The sequence below is a fragment of the Pseudonaja textilis genome, chromosome 6 (assembly GCF_049901715.1).
Source record: "Pseudonaja textilis isolate UNSWEBS1 chromosome 6, rPseTex1.2, whole genome shotgun sequence".
In the NCBI taxonomy this organism is placed as follows: Eukaryota; Metazoa; Chordata; class Lepidosauria; order Squamata; family Elapidae; genus Pseudonaja; species Pseudonaja textilis.
This window is the reverse complement of record NC_141995.1, coordinates 24,740,882-24,763,326: the sequence shown is the minus strand read 5'-3', so window position 1 is coordinate 24,763,326 and position 22,445 is coordinate 24,740,882. Positions and strand designations below refer to the sequence as shown.

Sequence of the window (22,445 nt, the reverse complement as noted above, 5' to 3'; positions counted from 1 at the left end):
CCTAAATAAAATATGAAGAAAAAATAATGCGTATAATGTGAAAAGTGAGGTGATCCTAAATTCAGTTTCTTTTAGGCACATTTTGAATTTGGGATATTTGCTAGGAACATTCTTAGCCAAAGACAGACATTAGGGCTGTAGCCAATCACACTATTTATCTTCACCATAGGGCAAACTGGTTAGTTTATTCCCTACCAACCTGTTCTCTTAGGCAGGTGAGTCTTTTTTCTAGTAAAACATTATAGTATTACTTTTATTTTCTAAGAATGCATCAGGGCCTTTCTAAGGCTAGACAAAAAATGGAAATAAAGGTTGTTTGATTTACATTTTATTATACTTTTTAATTTAGAAAACACTAAAAAAACCCTCTATTATTATATATTCAGGTGGAGAATAGAGCTTGGTGGCAGGTGCCAAAAGAGGTACCAGCAGGCAACATTGGTCATTTAGTTATAATATAATCTATAGCTCCATTCTGACCCCCTCCAATCTCCTCTGCTGCCCAGTGACATTCAAACAACAGGACTTTATAGATTAAATTGTGCATAAAATTAAGAAATAACAGAGCAAAACAACAGCCTTCACTAACGTACTTTGATTTGAACTAAGGAGTTGGAAGCATAAGTACAACTTTATTATGGAATGTAGAGTCTCTATACATGTAAATAATAAAACAATGCTGAAAGAAAGACTAAGCTGCAGAGTATAGACAACTTTGCTTTAATTTGAGTATATATACTTCCAAACTGGATACACTAGAAATTGGCAATGCAACGTAAGATGCAGAGAAATATACTAATTACTGTCAAAATGACCCTGTACAGCCTTATAATGCAAAAAAAAGCTTTATACATTACAAATTTCCATTAATGTACACAAACCTTGACAGTGTGATATTTGAATATGATACAGCAAGTTAAAAGAAAAAGGGAAAGCAAGAAAGGTGCTGAGAATCTAACCAATTGAAAACAAGAAGCCAGCCTATTTTAAGGAGTGCATAGTGAGGAAAAACAGGTACAAAGTGAACCGTTGGTACAAACATTAAGTTTTTTTTAACAAGCAAAGGGTATATTAGTGAGCATTCCTAGTTTTAGTGTCAAACAGCGAACCAATTCTTGGGTATGCAAGGGCTCTGATAAATACCGTATATTTTTTTCTTACAAAAATAAAAAAACCTCAAATTCTTTTTTTTCCTCTTAAACAGAAACAATGCATAATTAACTTTCCAGAAATAATTCAGTGGTCAAAGTGCTAAATAAAGCTGCCCAATTACATTAAGCATTACTATGACAAACAAATACAAAAGGAAACTGGTTAAATCCAAGGCATTAAATTGCTCATAGCATCATAATACTCTCATTCCTTGAAATCCCCTATGTATATTGCACTATTTGGTTTACAGAAAAAAATGCTTATAACATTCCTATGCATGCGTAGCTTACTTGCTGACACAATACTTATATTTTTTCTTTTTTTATAGGGTTGCCTGTTGCTTGGAAGTTAACTTAAAACACCTTGAATATATGTAATTGCAGTAGCCACTTGTAGGAAGAAATCTCCATTATTTTGCCACAAATTGTTAGCATTCTAAATTATTATGCTCCCTAATGAGGATTAACTTTATTTCTTCCAAAATTATCAGTTGAAGAGATTTATGAAGCTTATACTTTAATGGCAACTGTAGCTGAATAATTGCTTCAAGATCACTCCCAAAACAAGTTTCCCAAACCTCCAGAGCTTAGGTTGCTTCAGTCTGTTACTGGCCACATGAATTGATGCATAACTTTAATCACCGCCAAAGTATGCTGTCTGGGATGGAAGAAAGCCATAATCCAACATGCATAGAAGGTACTGGGTTGGGGGAGGCCGGATTAGATAATTGAGCTCAAACTCTTATTCACTATTTGGCAATGCTGTTGCAGCCACGTTCTAGGTAAGAGAAATTGGCCAGATCATTCATTCATTTGCAAAATCCTACCTGTACTATTACAACACCATTACTGTGGCACAGCTGGATCTGCCACAGCTCTACTCCCATATGACAGAGCACTGTGTAGCTTTCAGATCCCATCCCATTCTTTACTAGTCTTCTGTTGCCAGGTTTCAGGACTCATGAGGTTGTTAGGGTGCACAGGAGCCCTATTCCCCAAGATGTGCATCACTGGAAACAAGGAAAGGAGGGGGCTATTAATGGCCTTTTCCCCATGACACTTATCGGGCCAACAGGGTTAACTGAGATAGCAACCAGCCACGAGGGACTTAGAACTAGCCATAAACAAGTTTGCAAAGAATAAATTAAATCCCTCTGGTTAGCCATATTGCCGCTGACCACGGGGTTAATTAACACAGATCTTGCCTAGGATAGAGATGAAATTTTAGAGAGGCCTGTAAAAGGTTTTTTTTCCCCACCTTGACTATTTGGCTGATTTGGTTTCCACCCTCTTGTGACTGAATAGCAGGGAAAAAAAAGCATGTAGGAAATGGGTAAAAACACCCTTCTCCAAATTTATTTTTTCACTCTGATGTAGGGTGAAAAAAAAAAGGAAAACAAGTCTTCTGGTTCCCTCAACAACAGCAGAATTTAAAACAGGTTCCCAGCCCATGGACCAATCCATCCTTGATTGTTGCTTGCGCACGATGGATGGTGAGTATTACTTGGCACATGGATGAGGTTAATCATGTCATGGGAACAGGAACAGGAACTCAGCCTTCCTCTATTTTATGTCTTCAGGGTGTCTCATGTCTTCAGCCTGTATTGGGCTTCCATCACCAAGCAGCCTCTGCCAGCATGATGAACAGCTGGGGGAAGGCTCCAAGAAGTGATGCTGACTATTGCATAGTATTGCAATGCCACCTCTGTGGCACTATGTCACGGTTAGTTCATCACATTATACCAACCTTATCTTTTGGTGAATAGTTCCCAACATTTCTGAAAGTATTTTTATCAGGCTTTAGTGCAATAAACAGGGTCCCAAAATTTCTCTTAGGAGATTTAAAACAATGAGTTATTTTACCATAACAGTTAGCCAAATAAGGCCCTACGTTGGTTAAACTTAGTGAACTTTCATTATTTTGACTATGCGTGTTACTTCAGTGTCATAAATTGCTAGTATTTAGGCTTTCTCTTTCCTTGTTCTTTGTTGCAAGATCTTTGAACACCCCCACCCCCCATATTTCTTTAGTGGGGAAAACATTTATGATAGTGATTTATAATAAATGTTCAGCGCATGGGCATTTTTTGAAAATCTTAGGAAATGTTAACATTTAGAAGATCAACCGCTAGGAATGCAACATTTGCTTCTACTGCAATAAAGTGCAATATTTATGTCATTTTAATGACTAAAAATAAGAGCCTTAAGAAAATATAAAGTTACCTTCCTAGAAGAGTATACTTGAGTAAGCATTAGCAAATGTTATAAAGGGCTACAAATAAGGTGAAGGGGACAGGACACAAAGTTGCCAGTATAGCTGAATAATTGGACATATAAAAGAGAATTCTATAATTAAACAGCACCTTTTTCTCCTTCCATTTGAAAGAACTTGCACCTACTTTTCAAATGTACATATTTTTCAGTAAAAAAAAGAAACATTATCTTTGATATGTTTCTTACTTTTACTTTTTTTTTTGCTAGTGAGAAACATACTAGTGCAAGACTCAACCTCTGTGCAAAACCTGCCTTTATTTAGTCTGAGCCCTAATGCCCAGTATTTAAGAGATCCTTCCTTTCTAAAATTCCTTCTTCTGGGTTTAATCACTTCTAAATGTGCATCCTTGCCCTCACAAACTAAGCTAACCACTGCATTCAAACCAACTGAGAATGAGTAGATGGGAATTTGTGGCCTGAGGGATGTTTGCTATATTTTTCTGTAGTCGCCTTGCATCAAATTTGAATAGTGCACATATTTTTGAATCAGATATTTTTCTTTGTTGCTAGAAGTGAGTTGGCAAAATGATCACGTTTCTGCCTCCAGTTATCTGACCAAGGAAAGCAGCAATTTAAATGTAATGTGTTATGTCCAGTCTAAAACATATGCCTTATCATATGTACCTTGACCTTGGGTGTTTGTATCCAAAAGTATTTTTAAAAAGGACCAAGTCACACGGATGTAACCAAACAATCAAATTGGGGGGCATGTATACAACACACTTGTTGTTTATAAATCTAGCTGCCTTCTCATACATGACTGTTAAGTACTCAGGACTGCTTTAAACATTATCTTTTTTCCTTCATAGAGATAATCACATTGACTGCATTATTTCAAGGGTAAAAGGAGTGTTTGTTTTTTTTGCTGGGAAGGGTCAGAACAGGAATAAACCCATGGAGCAGCAGGTATGAAAACTTGGCTACCTAAATGTGTACACAGAGAAAAGCCCTTCATGTTACATGTGTACATGCACTGGCCATAGAGAATATCTCCATGTAAGAAAAAAGTTGCTATATGGAATAGCATCACCTTGCAAGGTTAAAGAAATTTCCCCTCTTCTGCTTTTGCTCTGATCACCAAACTCTTAAGATGTGAGACTAGACTAGCCGCTATTAACATAGCAAATTCCTAGCAAGACTGACTGCCATGCTAGTTCTTCTTGATTGTTGTTCTTACATTCCATAAACTGAGCAGTAAAAGAGAAGCAGGCAAGGTGAGCAAGCCTGGACAAATGCAATGTTTCACAGGGGTGGAGCTACAGCTCAGTGGTAGAACACATGCTTTGTATGTATAAAGATCCCAGATTCAGCCACCAGCATCTCTAGTTAAGAAATCTCAGGAAGCAGCTGCTAGATATGACTTCTATCCGAGACCCTGGAGAACTGGTGTCAATCATAATAGACAATACTGGGCTCGGTGGACTGTCTGATGCAGCATAAGGCAGCTTCTTAAGTTCATATTAAATAAGCCAGTACAAAAGAATGTGCAAAAGCAATGCCATGGCACACAGACTCTTTTTTTAGAAATGCTCAGATTCACAACCCAAAGTCAAATGCATCAAAGGGTCATCTTAGCTAGTGCTGACTGCCATTAAGGACACTCTTATTCAGCTTAAAAGAGACAAAAGTGTTTCTCAGATGAGAGTACAGAAACATGCTTCTGAAAATAGAAATATGTAGGAGGTCGTCTGTCTGAAGGTTTAACAAAGCAGCCTTCATGGGCAAGTATTAAGGAGACGCGTGGCGCCATTTTCTTTGCTGTATCTTACCACTAACAATATATTGTACAATTAGTTGGGCAGCCAAACTCTTGGGTCTATGGTTTGAAATAAAACCTGCTTGGAGTCTGGTGGGTGGGTCGGAGGTGGGGTGTGGAGGATTTTTGGTAGAGAGGAGGCTGTCCTAGAGAGCTTCTGCTCTTTCTGTTAGTCCGAGATAGGCCAGGAAGGAGTGCTTCGGCGAAGTGTCATCCACGTGTAGGGTCTGTGGTTGAGGTGAATGGAATGTGATTTCAAAGTGGTTTTTGGGGAAAAACATGGTCAAGGGAATGAGGTGGGCAAACTCAGAGTTCCGGTATTTATCAAAGCACAGGGAAGTGCCATTTATGGTCAAGGCCCTCAGCGCCAGGTTTGGCTCTGTCCCGCCACTTTGAGCAGCTGACATGGCCACTGTCTGTAGAGCATGGGAGGCTGACATCATTGAGAGAGGGGACAAGAGGGTGCGGGAACTGTTGGCCATGAGCAGGGGGCTGGCTTCCTTGAAATTCACACCCTGCCCCTTTTTTTCCTCTTCAGAGCAGTCTCCATTTTGATGTTTCTTCACATGGCGGCTGAAGACAAACGGGTGGGTGGTCTTGAAGAGGCACTCTTCGCAGCTGAATGTCTGCCGGGGTGCATGTTTGAGTTTCTTGTGCAGGTTGAGATTGTCTTTGCGTTTACAGCTGTAGCTGCACTGGTCACAGTGAAAAGGGCGTTCCCCTGTATGCACACGCACATGCTCTATCAGCTTGTTGGCAGTCTTTGAAAGATAGCCACACTGATCGCACTTGTAGTGGTTGCCAAGGCGATGCTCTCGAACGTGCATTTCCAGCTCGAGCTGATTGGCTTTCACTGCTTGGCAGATCCGGCACTTGTACTCCATTTTGTAGTGGGTTTTCAAATGGCATTCCATTGCTGCTGGACGGTTTGTGGAATAAATGCAGAAGGGACACCTGTGAAAATGTAAAATATAGATTGATACGTGGATCTAGATCAGCTGGGAGCAACTTACAGCACATATAGAGTTCCCAGAACCTTTTAATGTCTCTCAGAGTATGCAGGACTTATTTCTATAGCATGTTTTTCTTTTGCTTAGGGGTAAAAAAATTGATAACTAAAGTTTTGCGGGAATTTAAGCTATTCATCAGGCTGATTTTTTTCTCTGCTTTGGGAGGGACAGCTTTTTTCTCTGCTTTGGAAGGCCCTGAAAGGATCAAGACAAAATGATGACTTATATGTTTCACTTCCCTCCCCAAATCCCTCTAAGGGCTACGATTCAGTTCAGTTGTACCTATCATCATGATGTCACTGATCAAATCCCTTGGGAGCTTCATGGGTGTGTGTGTTAAAGTGCAAGCCCTAACCATAACCTATTAACCCTGCAATTTTTAAAAAAATCATTTTTCAAACTATTGTCTTTTTCTTTTGTTTTTCAGCAACTGACTACACAGAAAATGGAAAGATTTATCAGACACATTTTAAACTACAACGTTGATATAACCAGAATATAAAGTATGAATGAAGCTTTTAATTAAGCTTTAGTCTAATCGTTAATGTTTTATTAATAAATAAATATTTACTGAATTTGGTGTAACCATATTACTACTTAAGGTTTTCTCCACTGCAACGTCTACCTCCCAACTTGCTTTTAAAATTTTTACCTTGGGAGATGCCAGCTCTCTCCTTCTATCTTAAAAAAACAAACCCTTATACATTATTTGTCTCTATAGGGTGATATCATCATTTCTATGGTAACCTTGCTCCTCAATGTCTCTTGGAGAAAAGAGTTCTTTTCCAGATGAGCCATTGCAAAGGCAAGAAGACCAGAAGATGCTGTATTTCAGTGACTTTGACACAAAAGAAGCAAATGCCATTGCAAAACTCAAAATTAAACAGCAAGTGAACTGTGGGCTGGGCTTGTAAGGGAGACTTCAGGAGAATGCCAGCTGCTTTTTTGCAATGCCAAGTGATATTTAAAATTAAACAGTAGGTGCTGAAGCAGCAAAAGCCTTCCATGACTTGCTGGTTGGCAGCAGCTGGAGAAACAATGGGCAATCTTGATGGCCACATCAGGGACTCAATCTGCCACCCCTTCCAACCTGCTGGTTGAGCCACAGGACTCATGTGGCACGATTTTCCTATGGGCTCATCTTCCAGATTTTGTTTTAATATTTTTTCTCTGTTAAGTGCTTCCTGGAGTGATTATTTTCTCCTCTTGTATGACATGGATTTTCTGGGGCTGCTTAATAGATCTGCTCAGCAGTTCAACCTTACAAGGCAAAAAAGGAGCATTTGGAAGTATAAGGTGCTTATGTGCAGCATCTGTCTGCCTTCCTAAACATCACTCCAACAAACTCCAAGAAAAGAGAGGGGCTATACTACATTTCGCCACACTCCCTGCCTTCCATCCCAAAGGGATGCTCACTCCTACTGCTGAACACGTGAAATCACCATACAATCTAAGAATACACAGAACCATCTGATGTTTTCATTTGTTGTATTTCTTCAATTTAAAGACAAGAGGGATGAGGGCTAGAAAATATTCCAAGATCAAACCTTTTTTTGCAAAATGTCCTCCCACTTCAAGCATATTTAGCTGTTTTAAAGTTGTACCTTGTTTTCAGAACAATCTAAAAATTGAGAATCTGATAGGATGTTGTAATTGTTTAACTTACTGCCTATCACTTTCCCCAATATTCTAGTAAAACATTTTCTCTATATATCAAAATATTTAATTACTTTAAATGTAATTTTCAAACTTCATAAAGTAGTGTAGATTTAACTTTATTCACATCCGATAATGCAGCCCAAGTACTTTTGCAAACTACAGTAGTGAAATAAATAGGCTAATTGGAATAGTTTAATTGCATGTAGTCTACATATAGTCATCCTGATTCAACAGCAGATAAATCCATTTCACAGGGTGCATTAAGTACTTTTTGAACTTGATACTGATTTTGATCATATACCATATACCCACCCTCCAAAAATGCCTGCTCATGACTAGGCTCCCATTGCTCTTAATATATCCCTGTAATTTCCTGGCAGTTTCTGGAGGGTAGTCAAATATTCAATTCATCCTGCCACGTGGTTCTTTTCCTTTTGTGCACATCTGTGTGCAGAAGACAGTGCTTGCTTATGCTGTTTTTAGTCTTCTGCAACTCCATTTGACAATCCCAACTTTTGCTACCATATGTCCCCCTTGCCTCTGCAAAAAGGTGAGATTTACACAGAGTGAGCGTGGCAGAACTCTTTGGCTTCTGTGGGGGGACAGTCCTCTCATCCAAGAGATGCTAATCATGTTCAATGCTTTGAGAAAATTTAAAAGCAGTAAGCTCTATTTCACAATGAAAGGAGTGCCTCATGACACCATTTCATTTGATTCTAAATCTTGAAAGGAGCAATTCTAAACTTTTACAGGAAGAAGTTAAAAGTCACTGAAACTCTTGGAAGAAACACTTTAAACCAGGTGTGTACAATCTTGGCAACTTTAAGACCTGTGGGCTTCAATTCCCAGAGTTCCCTAGCCAGCCACACTGACTGGGAAATTTTGGGACTTGAAGTCCACTAGACTTAAAAGTTGCCAAGATTGGTCATCCCTGACTTTCTCTGCAATGTTTTTATTACATTCACATTTTTCATTGAAATTATTGTGTTTTATTAAATTGTTGCTGGTTGCACTTTCACGGATGTATTTTTATATCAATAAATATAAAAGGTGATAAAGAAATCCCACTGAGATTAATAGCAAACTGTACTTCTAGTCATTGGTTCTCTATTTCTGTACCAATGGGGGCAGGGACTACTACAGTGGAATAATTGTACAAAAGAACTGTTAAGCATATACGGAATCTGCTGCTGACATCAACAGAATTTCAACATGTTTACTATTATCCATAAATGAGACCACAGCCTTGAAAATATCATTTTCCTTTTCAGTATCATTAATATTTTTGAATTAGTGGTGTTCAAGAAACCATCACTGACAATTTGTTATTACTATTATTATTGATCCTTTAAATTTTATGGCATATTAAATTGTGGTTTGTCATCTAAAGTCTGTACAAATCGGGGCAGTCTTTAAATACTTACATAAATATATAAACAATACAAATTTAGAGGCCCCAACTGTCAGTTGAATAGAGTAAGACTTACAAATATAAGAAGACTTAATTCTCAGAAATGCTTGCATTAGATTAATTATTAGTGACTTTTAATAGTGTAATGATTTAAGAGTTTATAGATAATAGAAATTACTGAAAATACTTTACCATCAATTATCATGTGGAAGTTCTAAACTGTTACAAATGTAAACATTTGGGCCATGAGCTCTTTGTAACTCATAAAAGTAGCCATGAAAGATACAGCTGCTTTAATGAATCAGAGAATGTTGCATTCATGCTTTCACACATTTCAGAGTAACTGTTCCTAATCATAACTGATAAACATATAACTGAATATTAATATTTTAATCCAGTGATCTGCTACTACTGATGGCATATGCCTACTCCATTTCAAACCAGATTACCATGTTGTGGTAGCATTTGTGTCTTTATTAGGCTGAAAACTAAGGCTTAAAAAACTTCTAATATAAATTTGAAGCCATCATTGGTAACTGATGTTAAAAAATTATCAGTCAGGATTAGTCAACCTAGCACTGATACATTGGAACTGCATTCTAGAATTTCCAACTAATACAGTACTTATAGGTAATGTAACATATCTGTAACATACCATGAAGACCTACCAACAGTAGATAATATTTACTTATTTTAAAAATAATCCATTCAATACGTTTATCTGTATTTCTTTGAATTAGTTTAACAACTTTTAATGTCATTATCATAAGGCAATGTTTAAGAATGTTCATATATCTGATCCTGATCCTATGGATCTATTTTCGCTACAGACACACCAAACATTTATGCCGCTGTTGGTTAAAAATAAAAACAGTAATACTCAACACTATCATTCTTGTTTAGTGCAGCATCCGTGCACCTAAGAAGCCAGGTGGGTTTCCTTTCTAGTAGCCACTAGGTAACATGTGATATTTCAAATGGTACTGAATTATAACTCCCACCATCACTATTAACCATGTTTCCTTGGGATGCTGAGAGATATAGTTCAGCAACATAAGAAGTGCGACACATTGCTGTACGTTGCCTTTTCCTGATTTACAGCAACTTAAATTTGTTCTTCCTAATAAGCTCTCTGGCTTTATCACCCCCAACATTTCCATGTTCTCCCATGCAAGTATCTCCGTTCCTACTTCCACAGTGATCAAGGTACTTAACACAGTAAAAGTTTGTGTACTTGCTTTCCTTACTTGAGCCCACCAGTGGGGACAGTATGGCATTTCTTGTGCTCCAGTAATTGCTCAGGAGTCTTCATGAACTTGTGGCACACATCACATTCAAACATCCGTGTAATCAGGTGGATTTGCAAATGGCGCTCAAACATGGTTTTTGTTTTGCAGACAAAGTTACAGAAAACACATTCAAAACCTGCAGAAGGAAATTACAGACACTATTACCTAAGTCACGCACGACAGCCTTGAGAAAGTGGAGGGAGTCACTTTGCATTCCTTCGCCAACTTTTTACCTTTCTCTGATTTTTCTTCCGCATTTAATAGAGTCTGACTACCAGGCACTACGGAAATAACTAGCAGGTTATTGGGTCCCTTGGGTTTGGGGCTGATATCTGCTTCTTCTTTACTATTAGCAGAATCACTAAGTGCTGACAAGGAAGAAGAAGAAGGACTGGTTGAATCACTGGGTGTTTTCCTTTCTTCACCTAGAAAAAACAAAATCAAAGGAATCAATGCGAAACATTAACCTGCTTATTGAAATCAGCATGAAAGCAATTCAGCTCAGAGATCCATACATAGAAGCATCTGTCTTTGTGCATCCCTACCTACACAATGCAAATCTAAGTTGATTGGGTTAAATGCAGCCTCCTCTTTAATTAATTAAGCTAAACAAATTTAAGCTTTCCTGGGTACAACTGTATTTCCTTGAAACTCAGATTAAGCACTTCAAGCTATTACGTCTGTCTCTCTTAGTAAACCGAATGGCTCAATTTATCTTCACAATCCTTCCCACGTCCTCTGCAAAAGGTCAGTTGATTTAAATACCAAAGCAAACAGATTATGGATGGGTGGTGGACATTGGTGGATGCTGGTTTATTTATGTCCTCCTCCTGAGCAGCTGCAAAGTTGAAGAGTAGGTGCTCTGCAAAATACATCTGCATTTTAAGGAGATAAAAAATTAATAAGTTGACCAAGTGAAAGGGCCCTGTTTAACAGCATGTTTTTATGTTATGGCTAGTGTTGGGTTATGTTGAATTAGCCTGCAGTTTTGCACCAACAAGCTTTAACAAAACTTTATTTTACCGTTAATATAAGGGAATGAAGCTGAAGCTGATTTGGAAGAGAAGGTTGCCTAGCTACCCTGAGAATGTAGCCAGAGCCCCCGGACTGACCTTATCATCGATCTAAAACTAAGCTTTGAACTATTTATTGCATGGATAACACTGATATAATTTTTGTGCTTTATTTCAGGAAAATGGCATTTCTTGGACTGTAGGTGCTTGTTAGATTTTAATGAATTCTTATAATTTCACTAAGTTAGCAATGTTGTTTTGGAACTGTCAGTGTACAAGCCAGCCTTGCTAACAAAGTTAAATTTCCAACAGGTAAAATCCAAAGCAGTGCATAAAACACTTAAGAATGCCTCTAAGATATTGGTCAAGTGTGCTTTGGGTTGCCTGGAGTCACTTCAGCAAGTCATTATGTGAGTGATTGAGCACATGGCTAAAGGAAATTATTGGCAGGAAGTTTTGATCTTTTTAAGTATGATTTCCTTTCTGAAATGAAGTAAGGCTTTTTTTTTGAGGGGGTTAGTGTCCAATGTATATCTCATTCTAGATTTAAGACCCAAATAGACACCTCTTTTGCCTGCCAGATCTTACTTTGTAGGCTCTGCAAAACAAGAGTGAACTAATAATCCTTGTGATGTATCTTCTGGGACAAAGATGATCACCAGCCAGCTTGAACTTGTTTCTGAAGTGCCAGAGAGCAAAAAGGATGATGGGATGGGAAGAACTTTTATCTCAGTGTTTCTATCACCTCTACAGTTATTAATATATGAAGTCAGGCTTCTAGCTTTTTTTTCTGTAGTTAAAATGCTGCCTTTTCTTCTTCTTTCTGGAATTACCAAGTCTACAGTAATCTCTTCCATGTACCTTTTTGTAGAAGATTGTGTCCAGATTGTTTATAATGAATCTGTGTATGGCACATTAATACACAATTTTATATTTGGGAACAACAGCTGGATTGATTAGTATTTACTTGGCTGAACAGTTCCATGTATCCCACTTATAGAAGTAGCATTATTATACCGATGAGTTTTTAAAAACAGTTAGCTGTATATGATGCTTTTGTACCACTTGTACCAATTTACAATTATTTCAAAGCAGTAAGGCTGTGGCCTTTGAGTGACATGTCAGAGACTGCTCTCCCAAAAGCAATGGTGGTCAGAACAAAGAAATTGACAGGGTCCTGGCACAACTAAATCTAATTAACATGCAGCAGATTGTAATTACAGCAGAACTACTTAAATACATTGAAGCTGATTAAATGTGCTTAATACTTTTCCAATTCTGTCACATTAAGCATTAGAATTTCATTGCAAACTCTTGAAGGATCTTTGAGAGGGACACATTGACAATATAGGGACTGCTACATTTACCTATTTCCTTTATCTGCCTGCTCCTCAGTCCAGAAAAAAAAAGGACTAGTTTGTTCCCTTCTATTCTGCCTTATGCATACGTGAAGTTCCAAGCAGGATTAAAATACTTCATTTTTCTTTTATCAGTGACAGTCCCATATGACTAAATTTTCCAGGCACTTGCCCACAGGAACTGGAGTGTTAATGCAATGTTGGGATTCTAATTATTTTAATTTTTCAAATAATTATAATTGGACAAATTATATTGCATTATTCCTTAGGCAAAATGAAAATCAATGGGAAATTAAGCTGTGGAACCTATTAACATCCTAACCAAAGCAGTTTATGCCTGACAAAATCTTTTTTCACCACCACTGAAAATGCCTAAAGACCTTCATTAAATAATAGGGTTTGCAGTAAATCTAGTAGATAAGTCTTCTATTTCCAGTCTGAATTAGAACTCCAAAATATTTGGGCACTGACAGGAAATGTTTTTCCTTCTCAATTTATTTAGCATTGATGTTCAGTGAAATGCACTTTTTTTGCAGATAACACAGTTGAGAAAAAGGAAAGCAAGTATTGGTTTAACAAACAGTCTTATTTTGGTTTGTATTTTAATTTAGTTTTGTGTAGTTCACGGTTCAAAATTTAGAGACAAAACCAAATGCAAGTTATAAACCAATGTATGCATTTTTCCAAATCTAGTTATGCAGTTTTAGCTCTAAAACCCCCTACAAAATGTGTATTAGGACAGAAACACACATATGTACACCTTGTGCACAATTATTAGGCAAGTGAGTATTTTGACCACATCATCATCATTTTTATGCATATTTTCCACCTCCCCTTGAAATTTGAATGCTTTAAGTTGGCGTAAATATTTCAGGTGATGTGTATTTGTGTAATGAGGGAGGTTGTGGCCTAAGGAGATCAACACCCTATATCAGTGGTGGCTAACCTTTTTGGGCTCCTGTGCCAAAAATTGTGCGTGCGCTTGCATGCTCACGCTCGCATGCCAGCACCCAGAAGGCAATGCATGCCCCACAGTCCCTACGCATGCGTGTGCAATCCCCCCCTTACCTGCACTGTGCCTCACAGCTGATTTTTGGCCGGTTTGAGGCATTCTTTGGCCTCCCAGAGGCTTGAGGAAGGCTTCTGCAGGCTTTGCAGGCCAAAAACTAGCCCCGTTTCATCATTTCTGGTATTTTTGGAAAAACAGGAAATGACAAAACAGGGCTAGTTTTCGACCTGCAAAGCCTTCAGAAGCCGTCCTCAAGCCTCTGGGAGGCCAAAAAAAGTCTAAAACCAGCCGAAAATCAGTTGTGAGGCGTGTACGTGTGCAGTGAGGTAAGTTTTCCTACAGCTCCCATGCTTGCACAAATGGCTCTGCATGCCACCTGTGGCACGCGTGCCATAGGTTCACCATCATGGCCCTGTATCAAGGTGTGCATAATTATTAGGCAGCTTCTTTTCCTCAGGCAAAATGGGCTAAAAAAGAGATTTAATTGACTGAAAAGTCAAAAATTGTAAAAAGTTTTTCAGAAGGATGCAGCACTCTTGAAATTGCTAAGATATGGGGGCATGATCACAGAACCATCAAACATTTTGTCGCAAATAGTCAACAGGGTCGCAAGAAACATGTTGAGAAAAAAAGATGCACATTAACTGCCAAAGATTTGAGAAGAATCAAATGTAAATCAACAGCTACCAGGAATCCATTATCCTCCAATGCTGTCGTATTCCAGAACTGCAACCTACCTGGAGTGCCAAGAAATACAAAGTATTCAGTGCTCAGAGACATGGCCAAAGTAAGGAAGGCTGAAACCCGACTACCACTGAACAAGACACATAAGTTCAAACGGCAAGATTGGGCCAAGAAATATCTGAAGACAGATTTTTCAAAGGTTTTATGGACTGATGAGATGAGAGTGAGTCTTGACGGACCAGATGGATGTGCCTGTGGTTGGATCAGTAACGGGCATAGAGGTCTACTTTAACTCAGACTCCAGCAATTAGAGGAGGGATACTTGTATGGGCTGGTATTATTAAAGATGAGCTAGTTGGACCTTTTTGGGTTGAAGATTGACTCAAAATCAACTCCCAAAACTACTGCCAGTTTTTAGAAGACACTTTCTTCTAAAGCAGTGGTACAGGAAAAAGTCTGCATTTTGCGAGACCACCATGATTTTTATGCAGAACAATGCTCCATCGCATGCATTGAAATACTTCACTGAGTAGCTAGCTAGTAAAAGGCTTTAAAGATGAAAGAATAATGACATGCCGCCTTCCTCACGTGACCCAAACCCTGTTGAGAACTTGTGGGCCCTTCTTAAATGGGAGATTTATGGTGAAAGAAAACAGTGCACCTGTCTGAACATTGTCTGGGAAGCTGCGGTTGCTGCTGCTCAAAAAGTTGATCATCAACAGATCAAGAAACTGACAGATTCCATGAATGGAAGGCTTATGACTGTTATTGAAAAGAAGGGTAGCTATATTGGTCATTGATTTTTTTAAAACTATCAGAAATGCTTATTTGTAAATTTTGAGTTGTTTGTTTATTATTCTCACTTTAATGGATGAAAATAAATGGAGTGATATGGGAAATTTTTCATTTAGTTGCATAATAATTCTGCATACCAATAATTGCCCAATAATTGTGCACACATAAATATTCTCCTAAGAAAGCCATAACCTCACTTTTACTTTTTTAAATATTCAGGTTTGAGGTTTATTAACATTTTGGATTGACCAGGAGCACTGTAGTTGTTCAATAATAAAATTAATCCTCAAAAATACAGCTTGCCCAATAATTGTGCACACAGTGTAGAACAAAACTGCTTGCCAAAATACATATACGTTAGGAAAACTGTAAACATGTGTACATTAGGAGAAATATACACAAATATGCAAATAAGTTTTTTGCAACATTTAAACAAAACATAATTGTACTTTGAAGCAGGAAAGGATCAGACAGTTACAGGCAGAAGAATGAGAAAATGATAGGAAACTAATACAACAGATCATCCAGGTGGTGACATGACATGAAGGTATGTCATAAGCAGTTCATTGTTATTTTTAGCATTTTTGTTTATGATGGCGTACAAACAAGGTGCTTATGAAATCATATCAACACAAGATAGGCAAGATTACTACTTGCGCCTGCAAAGAATTTCTGAGCAGAGTCTATATTGCATGTTACAAAGCATTTGCAAATGCCGTCACAAGTGTGAAGAGCTGCTCAGTGAATTCTTGCATTCTCCTATCTAATGATAGCAATTAGCACACACAAACTCTTCACACAGTGCTGAACAGAATCCAAATAATGTACAGTGTAATTTTTGCATAAGACAACATGGGTTAGAATATAAAATCCACTTGGCCATAATCACCCATTTTAGATTGTGGCTATCAGAATTTTGCAATGTCTGGACCAAACTGGGATGGCATCAGTAAACCTTGATGTAGGGTAATGGGACAGAAGCAGCAGCAGGAGATGACAAACCTGGACACAGAGAGAGGTTATCACCTGCATGCTTGTTGGCAACATGAGCCTTCATCTCCATCTCTTCCATGGTAACAAAATCACAGGCTGTGCAGCAAATAGAAAACATCCATTGTTCTTTATCCACATGAAGCGACATATGACTGACAAACTGGACATTCAGCTCTGTTTCAAATCCACACACATGACAACTGGAGGCAGGAGAAAGTTGGAGATGTTAAAGAGTATGCTTTTATAGATGCTCTGTGACACAGATGAACATTGCCTTTTATTTTTTAATTCATTTTGACTAACTCCTGGTTTTATAAACTGTTCAGTTAAAATTGCTCTGAGATATTCTTTTGTCTGTTAAACCGCTCCTGAACTGACAGCCTTGCCAAGCTGATTAAGGGCAGGCACAAGGCAACAATCCTGAACATGCTATAATGATGCTAAATAATCATAAAGTTAATTAACAACTACAGGTTCCAGATGCTGCACATCACCTAGCTATCTCCTTTGGGCAATAAGATGCGCTGCAGCCTTGCCAAGATGTTCAGTCAGCCTACTATGTGGACAAAGTGGGAACTCATTCTGCTCTTTAGAGCAATTCCCAAGCTTTGGAAATATCCAGTATCAGCTTGCAATCTAACACCAAAAAGTCTGGAATTCTTAATACAAGTAAGCCAAAATGAGTGCAGGAACTTTTTCTGCCTGATTAGGCAAAAGCTTAATACACAAATAGAAATAGTCGTGAGGGACATTTTGCAAACAAGTTCTTCTCTTATAGCACTGATTTGGCATTTAAAGCCTCACATTTCCATAATTTGGCACTCTAGTTGCAAAGGATCACAACTTTCAGCCCCCACCCCCCCTCATTTTCACGCTGGATAGAGAGAACAGGAATTGTGGTCCAGCATTTGGGTGAAAGTTGAAAATGGCTGGCCTAAATAGTCTTGGATCAAGGAATTTTAGGAGTCATCTCATGAAAATTGTTTCTGTTCATGAGATAAGGAAAAATAAATATATTATCTGCCTTTTCTCTACCTGTAGAAGGATGTTAACATTTTAGAAGCAGTGTTTACCTCGAAGTCATCCAATAAGTTTCTATGATTGAGGATGGGTAGATCTGGATCTGTGTTTTAAGCAGTGCACCAAACTCTTTTTATTTGGATGGCCAAATTATAAAACACTTTCCAGAACTCTCTTTGTATACTTTAATTGAATAGTGAACATAAGGCTTTCTTTAGGCTAAGAACACTTAAGTAATCTCTTTTAATTCTGTTTACTAATGGATTTCATTGTTCCATTATTTTTTTAAGTTCCAATCGTATGTTTTAATTTAACCTGTGTGTGGTGCCTTGATTGAATCTTGCTTCGAAAGATAATATGCATATACTTATATTATCATTGTTTCTGCACCTGACACATTTACAGTGTTTCCTGCTATTTGTCGGAACATTAACAGACCAGATACTCAATTGCCAATTCACTCAACTAATCCAGAAATGGCCGCTTGGAATTGCAATGATTAATTTTTTTGGCTACAGCAGCTTGCTATTTGGATCCATTCATTTAATCATGGTACTACTTCCAATACTGGGCAGTTTGTGATTTGGAGCTTTCCAGTGAGGTACTACCCCTGGTATAAATTCCAAGCTACCCACAGTTTGCATCCCAAGTGTGAACCATGGCAGACTTTCAGGCAAGGCCTTGATGCAGCAGGCAAATGAGACATGCACTTATTCAGGAGCAAGTGTTGCAGCATATTCTAGATAACTGGAAGAATATAGCTCATATCCCAGTTTAATTCATATGTCAACGGGTTTTCAGAAGATCAAAAGTCAAGATTTTACCCAGTAGATACAATTATGATGTACAAAAATTCACTAATATCAAAAGTGGCTTCAGTTTCTGCTAGACCAATTCTTAAGTTAGTGAATTTCAATCTGTTATTGCAGAACATTCTAAGAAATATGAAGTTTGTCCTGGCATACATATATGGACATAAAATAGCTTCAGAACTAAGTTGGAAAGCACAAATTGGCAGAGCAATACCTTCAACAGAACTGTAAAGAAGAGAATATCTTTTCATTTTACTTCATTTTTGGGGGATGTACAAAATGTTCTACTGCAAAATGGTAATTACTTTGATTTGAACCTTTTGCAAGCCATAATAAACTCATCATTATCTTTAAATATAAATAGTATGGTGGTTGCTCTTTTATAAGCCAACAAGCCTAAACGGAAACCGAGAGCTGAGCTTGGTTTTTCAGCAGGATCCTCACCTGTAGTAATAAGGATGTTTCTTTCTATCATTGCCTTCAGATGTGACAGCACTGACAATGTCCTCGGTGTCTGTACTCACCAACTTCACAGAATGCACAGTCAGATGCTGGTTCAGATTAGCACGGCACTTAGCAGCATATGGGCACAAATGGCATTTATATTTTCTCTCTTCTGGAAAGAAACATTAAAAAGAAAACCCTAAGTGGAATTTCTTGTATGCATCTCTTGTCACAAGTACGAGCCTGGGACTTCCATCACTATGGAGAGTTGCTGAACCAGGTGAGGCAAAATGAGGGGTACCTGCTCAAATTTTCTAATAAAAAGTTTATGTTTATGTTTATATAAAGTTTATATTTCTAAAAAAACACCCACTGGGAATTTCCACAAAAAGGTCTTTGCACCAATCAATTTTTGCACCTGTGCAAACGTTGTCTCTGCTCCTTGCCAGCTGAAGTGGCTCAGCTGCAGGATATTTGAGTAAGACCTTGCTACTTTAAAAAATAATAATATTTTTTTCTGCTATCTTGTGGCTATCTAGATTTTTTGGAGCCCAGACATTGCAAGGGTTGTGAAGCTTTCAATTAATAGAGGAGACAGGTGTAAACTGAAATTCCCTGGGCTTCCCTGGGATTTAAAAGAATTTGCTACTTTGATTTTATTTAAAAAAAAAATAAACAGTAGGTGTACTAAAACATTATTTCTTTCTGAAATTTAAAACAGTGCAGACATGTTAAAACACTAAAGCAATTTTATCAAAACACTAAGTGCAAAGCAATGATCTAGAACAGTTTCCTCCAATGTGGGCAATTTCATGGACCCCCAACTATGAGTCCTATCCAGAGTGACCCAAATCCGATACATCACATTCAACCAGACTGGGAAAGTCTACTATAGAAGAAATCATTTGGAATACTTCAAGAAGTATAGCTGTACAAAACAAAATGATCATAATCTTTACTCTTAATATTTAATTTGATATTTTATTATAGACAAATAACACTTTGTGCAAGAAAATGTCTAATAATTTAATTGAATGCCATTAGTACATCTCTTCAATTCTTTTTCACCTGCAAATATAATGTTCGTAAGTTATTTGGAATATTTTCTAATAATCATATTTCTGTATGATTACAGAAGCGTACATGAGGTTTGAACGTACAGCTTACAATCATAATAATGTAATGGGGGCAGATTTTCTAACAGAAACAGAAGATTCCAGATTCCATTCATCTGTGGGAGGAAATAAGCAAATACTTTTCAGTGAAGAATTGAAGACAAAAGGTTGTTTTGATTTTATTATTATTTACTTATTTATTAAATTTATGGTTGTGATTAGTGAAATTTTTTTGATGGTTTACAACAGGGCACCCCAGCCCCTGGCCTGTGACTTACTATCTGGCCATGGTGTATTTGGAATTGGGCCACACGAGTGGCTGGCTGGAGTGCATGCAAACGCAGCTTATCTTACACGAGTAGCAGGCCAGCAGACACTTGCGTGTGTGGTTGCCGGCCCACTGCTTACACAAGCTGAGCTATGTCTGTGCACACCAGCCCGCCACTTGTGCAAGGGCTGCATCCGCACATGCTTGCCCACTGCTCTCTCAGCCCAGTTTCACCCTCCCAAGGCTGCCAAGCTGCAAAGTTTGGGATTGCTAATTTATAATACCAGTAAAGGCTGAAGTTATTGAAGTTAACATTAAAAATTAAAGTCTGAGTTAAAACCTAATATAGTAACAAAGAAATCAAATCATAATCAAGATAAAATGGTTTTTTTTTTAACTTATTCCTTTAACACAGTATGTTCCAGAGGTCTGAGGTGACTTCAGAAAAGGGAAAATCTTTCTGTTCTTAAGCAACTGAATTCTTAAAAATGAGGAATGACAACCCTACCTATTATCTGCCATTACTAGACAACTAATTGCTTCTATAAATGTGCTTTTCTTTAGACCTATTTTCCCTTTAGATTTGCAACTGGATGGGGACAGCAATTTTTATTACATAAATGGATTTAATGCAGAATATTCCAGTAACTGATCCTTATTTCATGATTCTTCCAGACAATCACAGAAAGAGGAGAAGGATATATTTTAATGATGGCTTTAAGTAATTGCCTTTGATTACTGCAGTGATTCCAGTTCTATTCACTCTTACTTGCATTCAAAGAAATGTATTCTGTTTCTCCGAAAAAAGAACAAATTCTATCCTATCTTATTTTAGAATTATAAATATTACCTGTGTGCAGGGAGAGATGTCGGGACAACGTCTGTTGTCGGCCAAACACTTTTCCACATACATCACAAGGAAAGAGCTGGTCATTAAACTTCCAAGATGGCAACCCATTTCCAGTTTCTAGTCCTATATTCTCCGTTTCTGTTCCTCCCCCAAAAAGAAAAAAAATGTCATTCTATTATTAGCAAGCCAAAGGCATTCTCAGTTTTGTCTATGTGTCTTGCTGGCTATACCATTGGCAACAAAAGGAAACTGTCCCACTCTCAGTGAATATAAACCAGACTTTACAAAACTATCAATCCTATTAAGAGTTTGTAAATAATATTTCACTACTAATCATATTAATCTGAATCCCTAGACAGAACAGGAACTTCCTCAAGTTATAATTTTAAAAGAAAAGTAAAAAACAGTTAAATGTCAGGGCTTGGATAGCAGGCAGATACCAGCCTCCGTCATATATGCTGTCTTCTGCTTTTAGTCTTTTGTTTATACAAATGACAACCTCTCTCACTGACTATTTCCAAGTAGCTAGTAGATCAAACCTGGAATTTGCTTTTATCAATTGATTTAATTAATTAATTACATTCTACAGCTTATTTTAGAGAATACAGAATTCATGTTTACAGCACAATTGGTTTTGTTGAGTTTTAATATTTCCAGTTATCCTCTTGCTTTTGACTATATTTCCTCAAGAGAGTTGGTAAGAAGGAATAGAAAGGAGACAAATTAAAATTTATGTGAATCCCAATACATCCTGAACTAGAGAGAAAATTAGCTCAAACATCCCAAGTAATCCTTTCTGTTCGCCTCTTGTTAGCCTAAGTATGCCAATCAATGTGGACCAAATCCTTCACCCCACTTCCAGTAAAAAGTGCATATGATCCATCTTTATGTGAGTGTACAATATGTGTAACCATCAGTTAAAATTGCCAATTAAGCAAAATCATTTATAAAGGTAATTCCTCTATCTGAATATTATCACAGACAATTCTCACGTGCATAAACACACAAGTACACTTAAAAACCTAAATACATTTCGGAGGGGCAAATAATAAGGAAAAAAAACAGGATAGAGATGGGCTAAGGGGGAAGGATTAGATATATTAGCAAGAGAATGGATGGAAAAAAGGAGCGGGAAGGGAAGGGCAGTTTAGGCCTTATAAACAGGTTTACAATTCAGAAGGCAAGCATTCCTCTCAAATGATGGCTACTGTTCAAAGGTTCCCATGATTTTCAACAACAAGGTCTGCAGTCATTATTCTTTCTATTCTTCCTTTTGGTTTGTCTTCTATACTCTGCTAATATAAGAGTGAAGGGTCCTTGGTGCTCTCTGAGCTTGGTTGTTTTGTTGCAGATGTTTCATTACCCAAAATAGGTAATATCATCAATGCTGTCAGTGGCAAGCCACTAGAACTGTGATGGAAACCTATGGCATGCATACCAAAGGCCACACACAGAGCCCTCTCTCTGGGCAAGCAAGCCATTCCCCCAGCTCAGCTCCACCGTGTATGCTTGCGCTCGCCTCCCACTGGCCAGC

General features: G+C 37.8%; 1 protein-coding gene across 6 annotated transcripts in view; it reads right to left on the bottom strand.

Annotated features, from left to right (window-relative positions):
- Positions 1 to 704: 704 nt before the first annotated feature.
- ZNF827 (zinc finger protein 827) overlaps positions 705 to 22,445 on the bottom strand; it is a 147,638-nt gene continuing 125,897 nt past the window's right edge. Inside the window, exons 9-14 of one of the 6 annotated variants that reach the window (XM_087936061.1) lie at positions 20,912 to 21,049; positions 18,679 to 18,850; positions 16,412 to 16,602; positions 10,784 to 10,975; positions 10,500 to 10,686; positions 705 to 6,135 (exon numbers count right to left, since the gene is read on the bottom strand). In XM_087936061.1, the coding sequence (XP_087792187.1) occupies positions 10,505 to 10,686; positions 10,784 to 10,975; positions 16,412 to 16,602; positions 18,679 to 18,850; positions 20,912 to 21,049 (875 nt within the window). In that variant the 3' untranslated portion in view covers positions 705 to 6,135; positions 10,500 to 10,504. The remainder of the gene's footprint in view (positions 6,136 to 10,499; positions 10,687 to 10,783; positions 10,976 to 16,411; positions 16,603 to 18,678; positions 18,851 to 20,911; positions 21,050 to 22,445) is intronic. The other 5 variants (XM_026698117.2, XM_026698118.2, XM_087936062.1 and 2 more) reach the window with 5 other exon arrangements.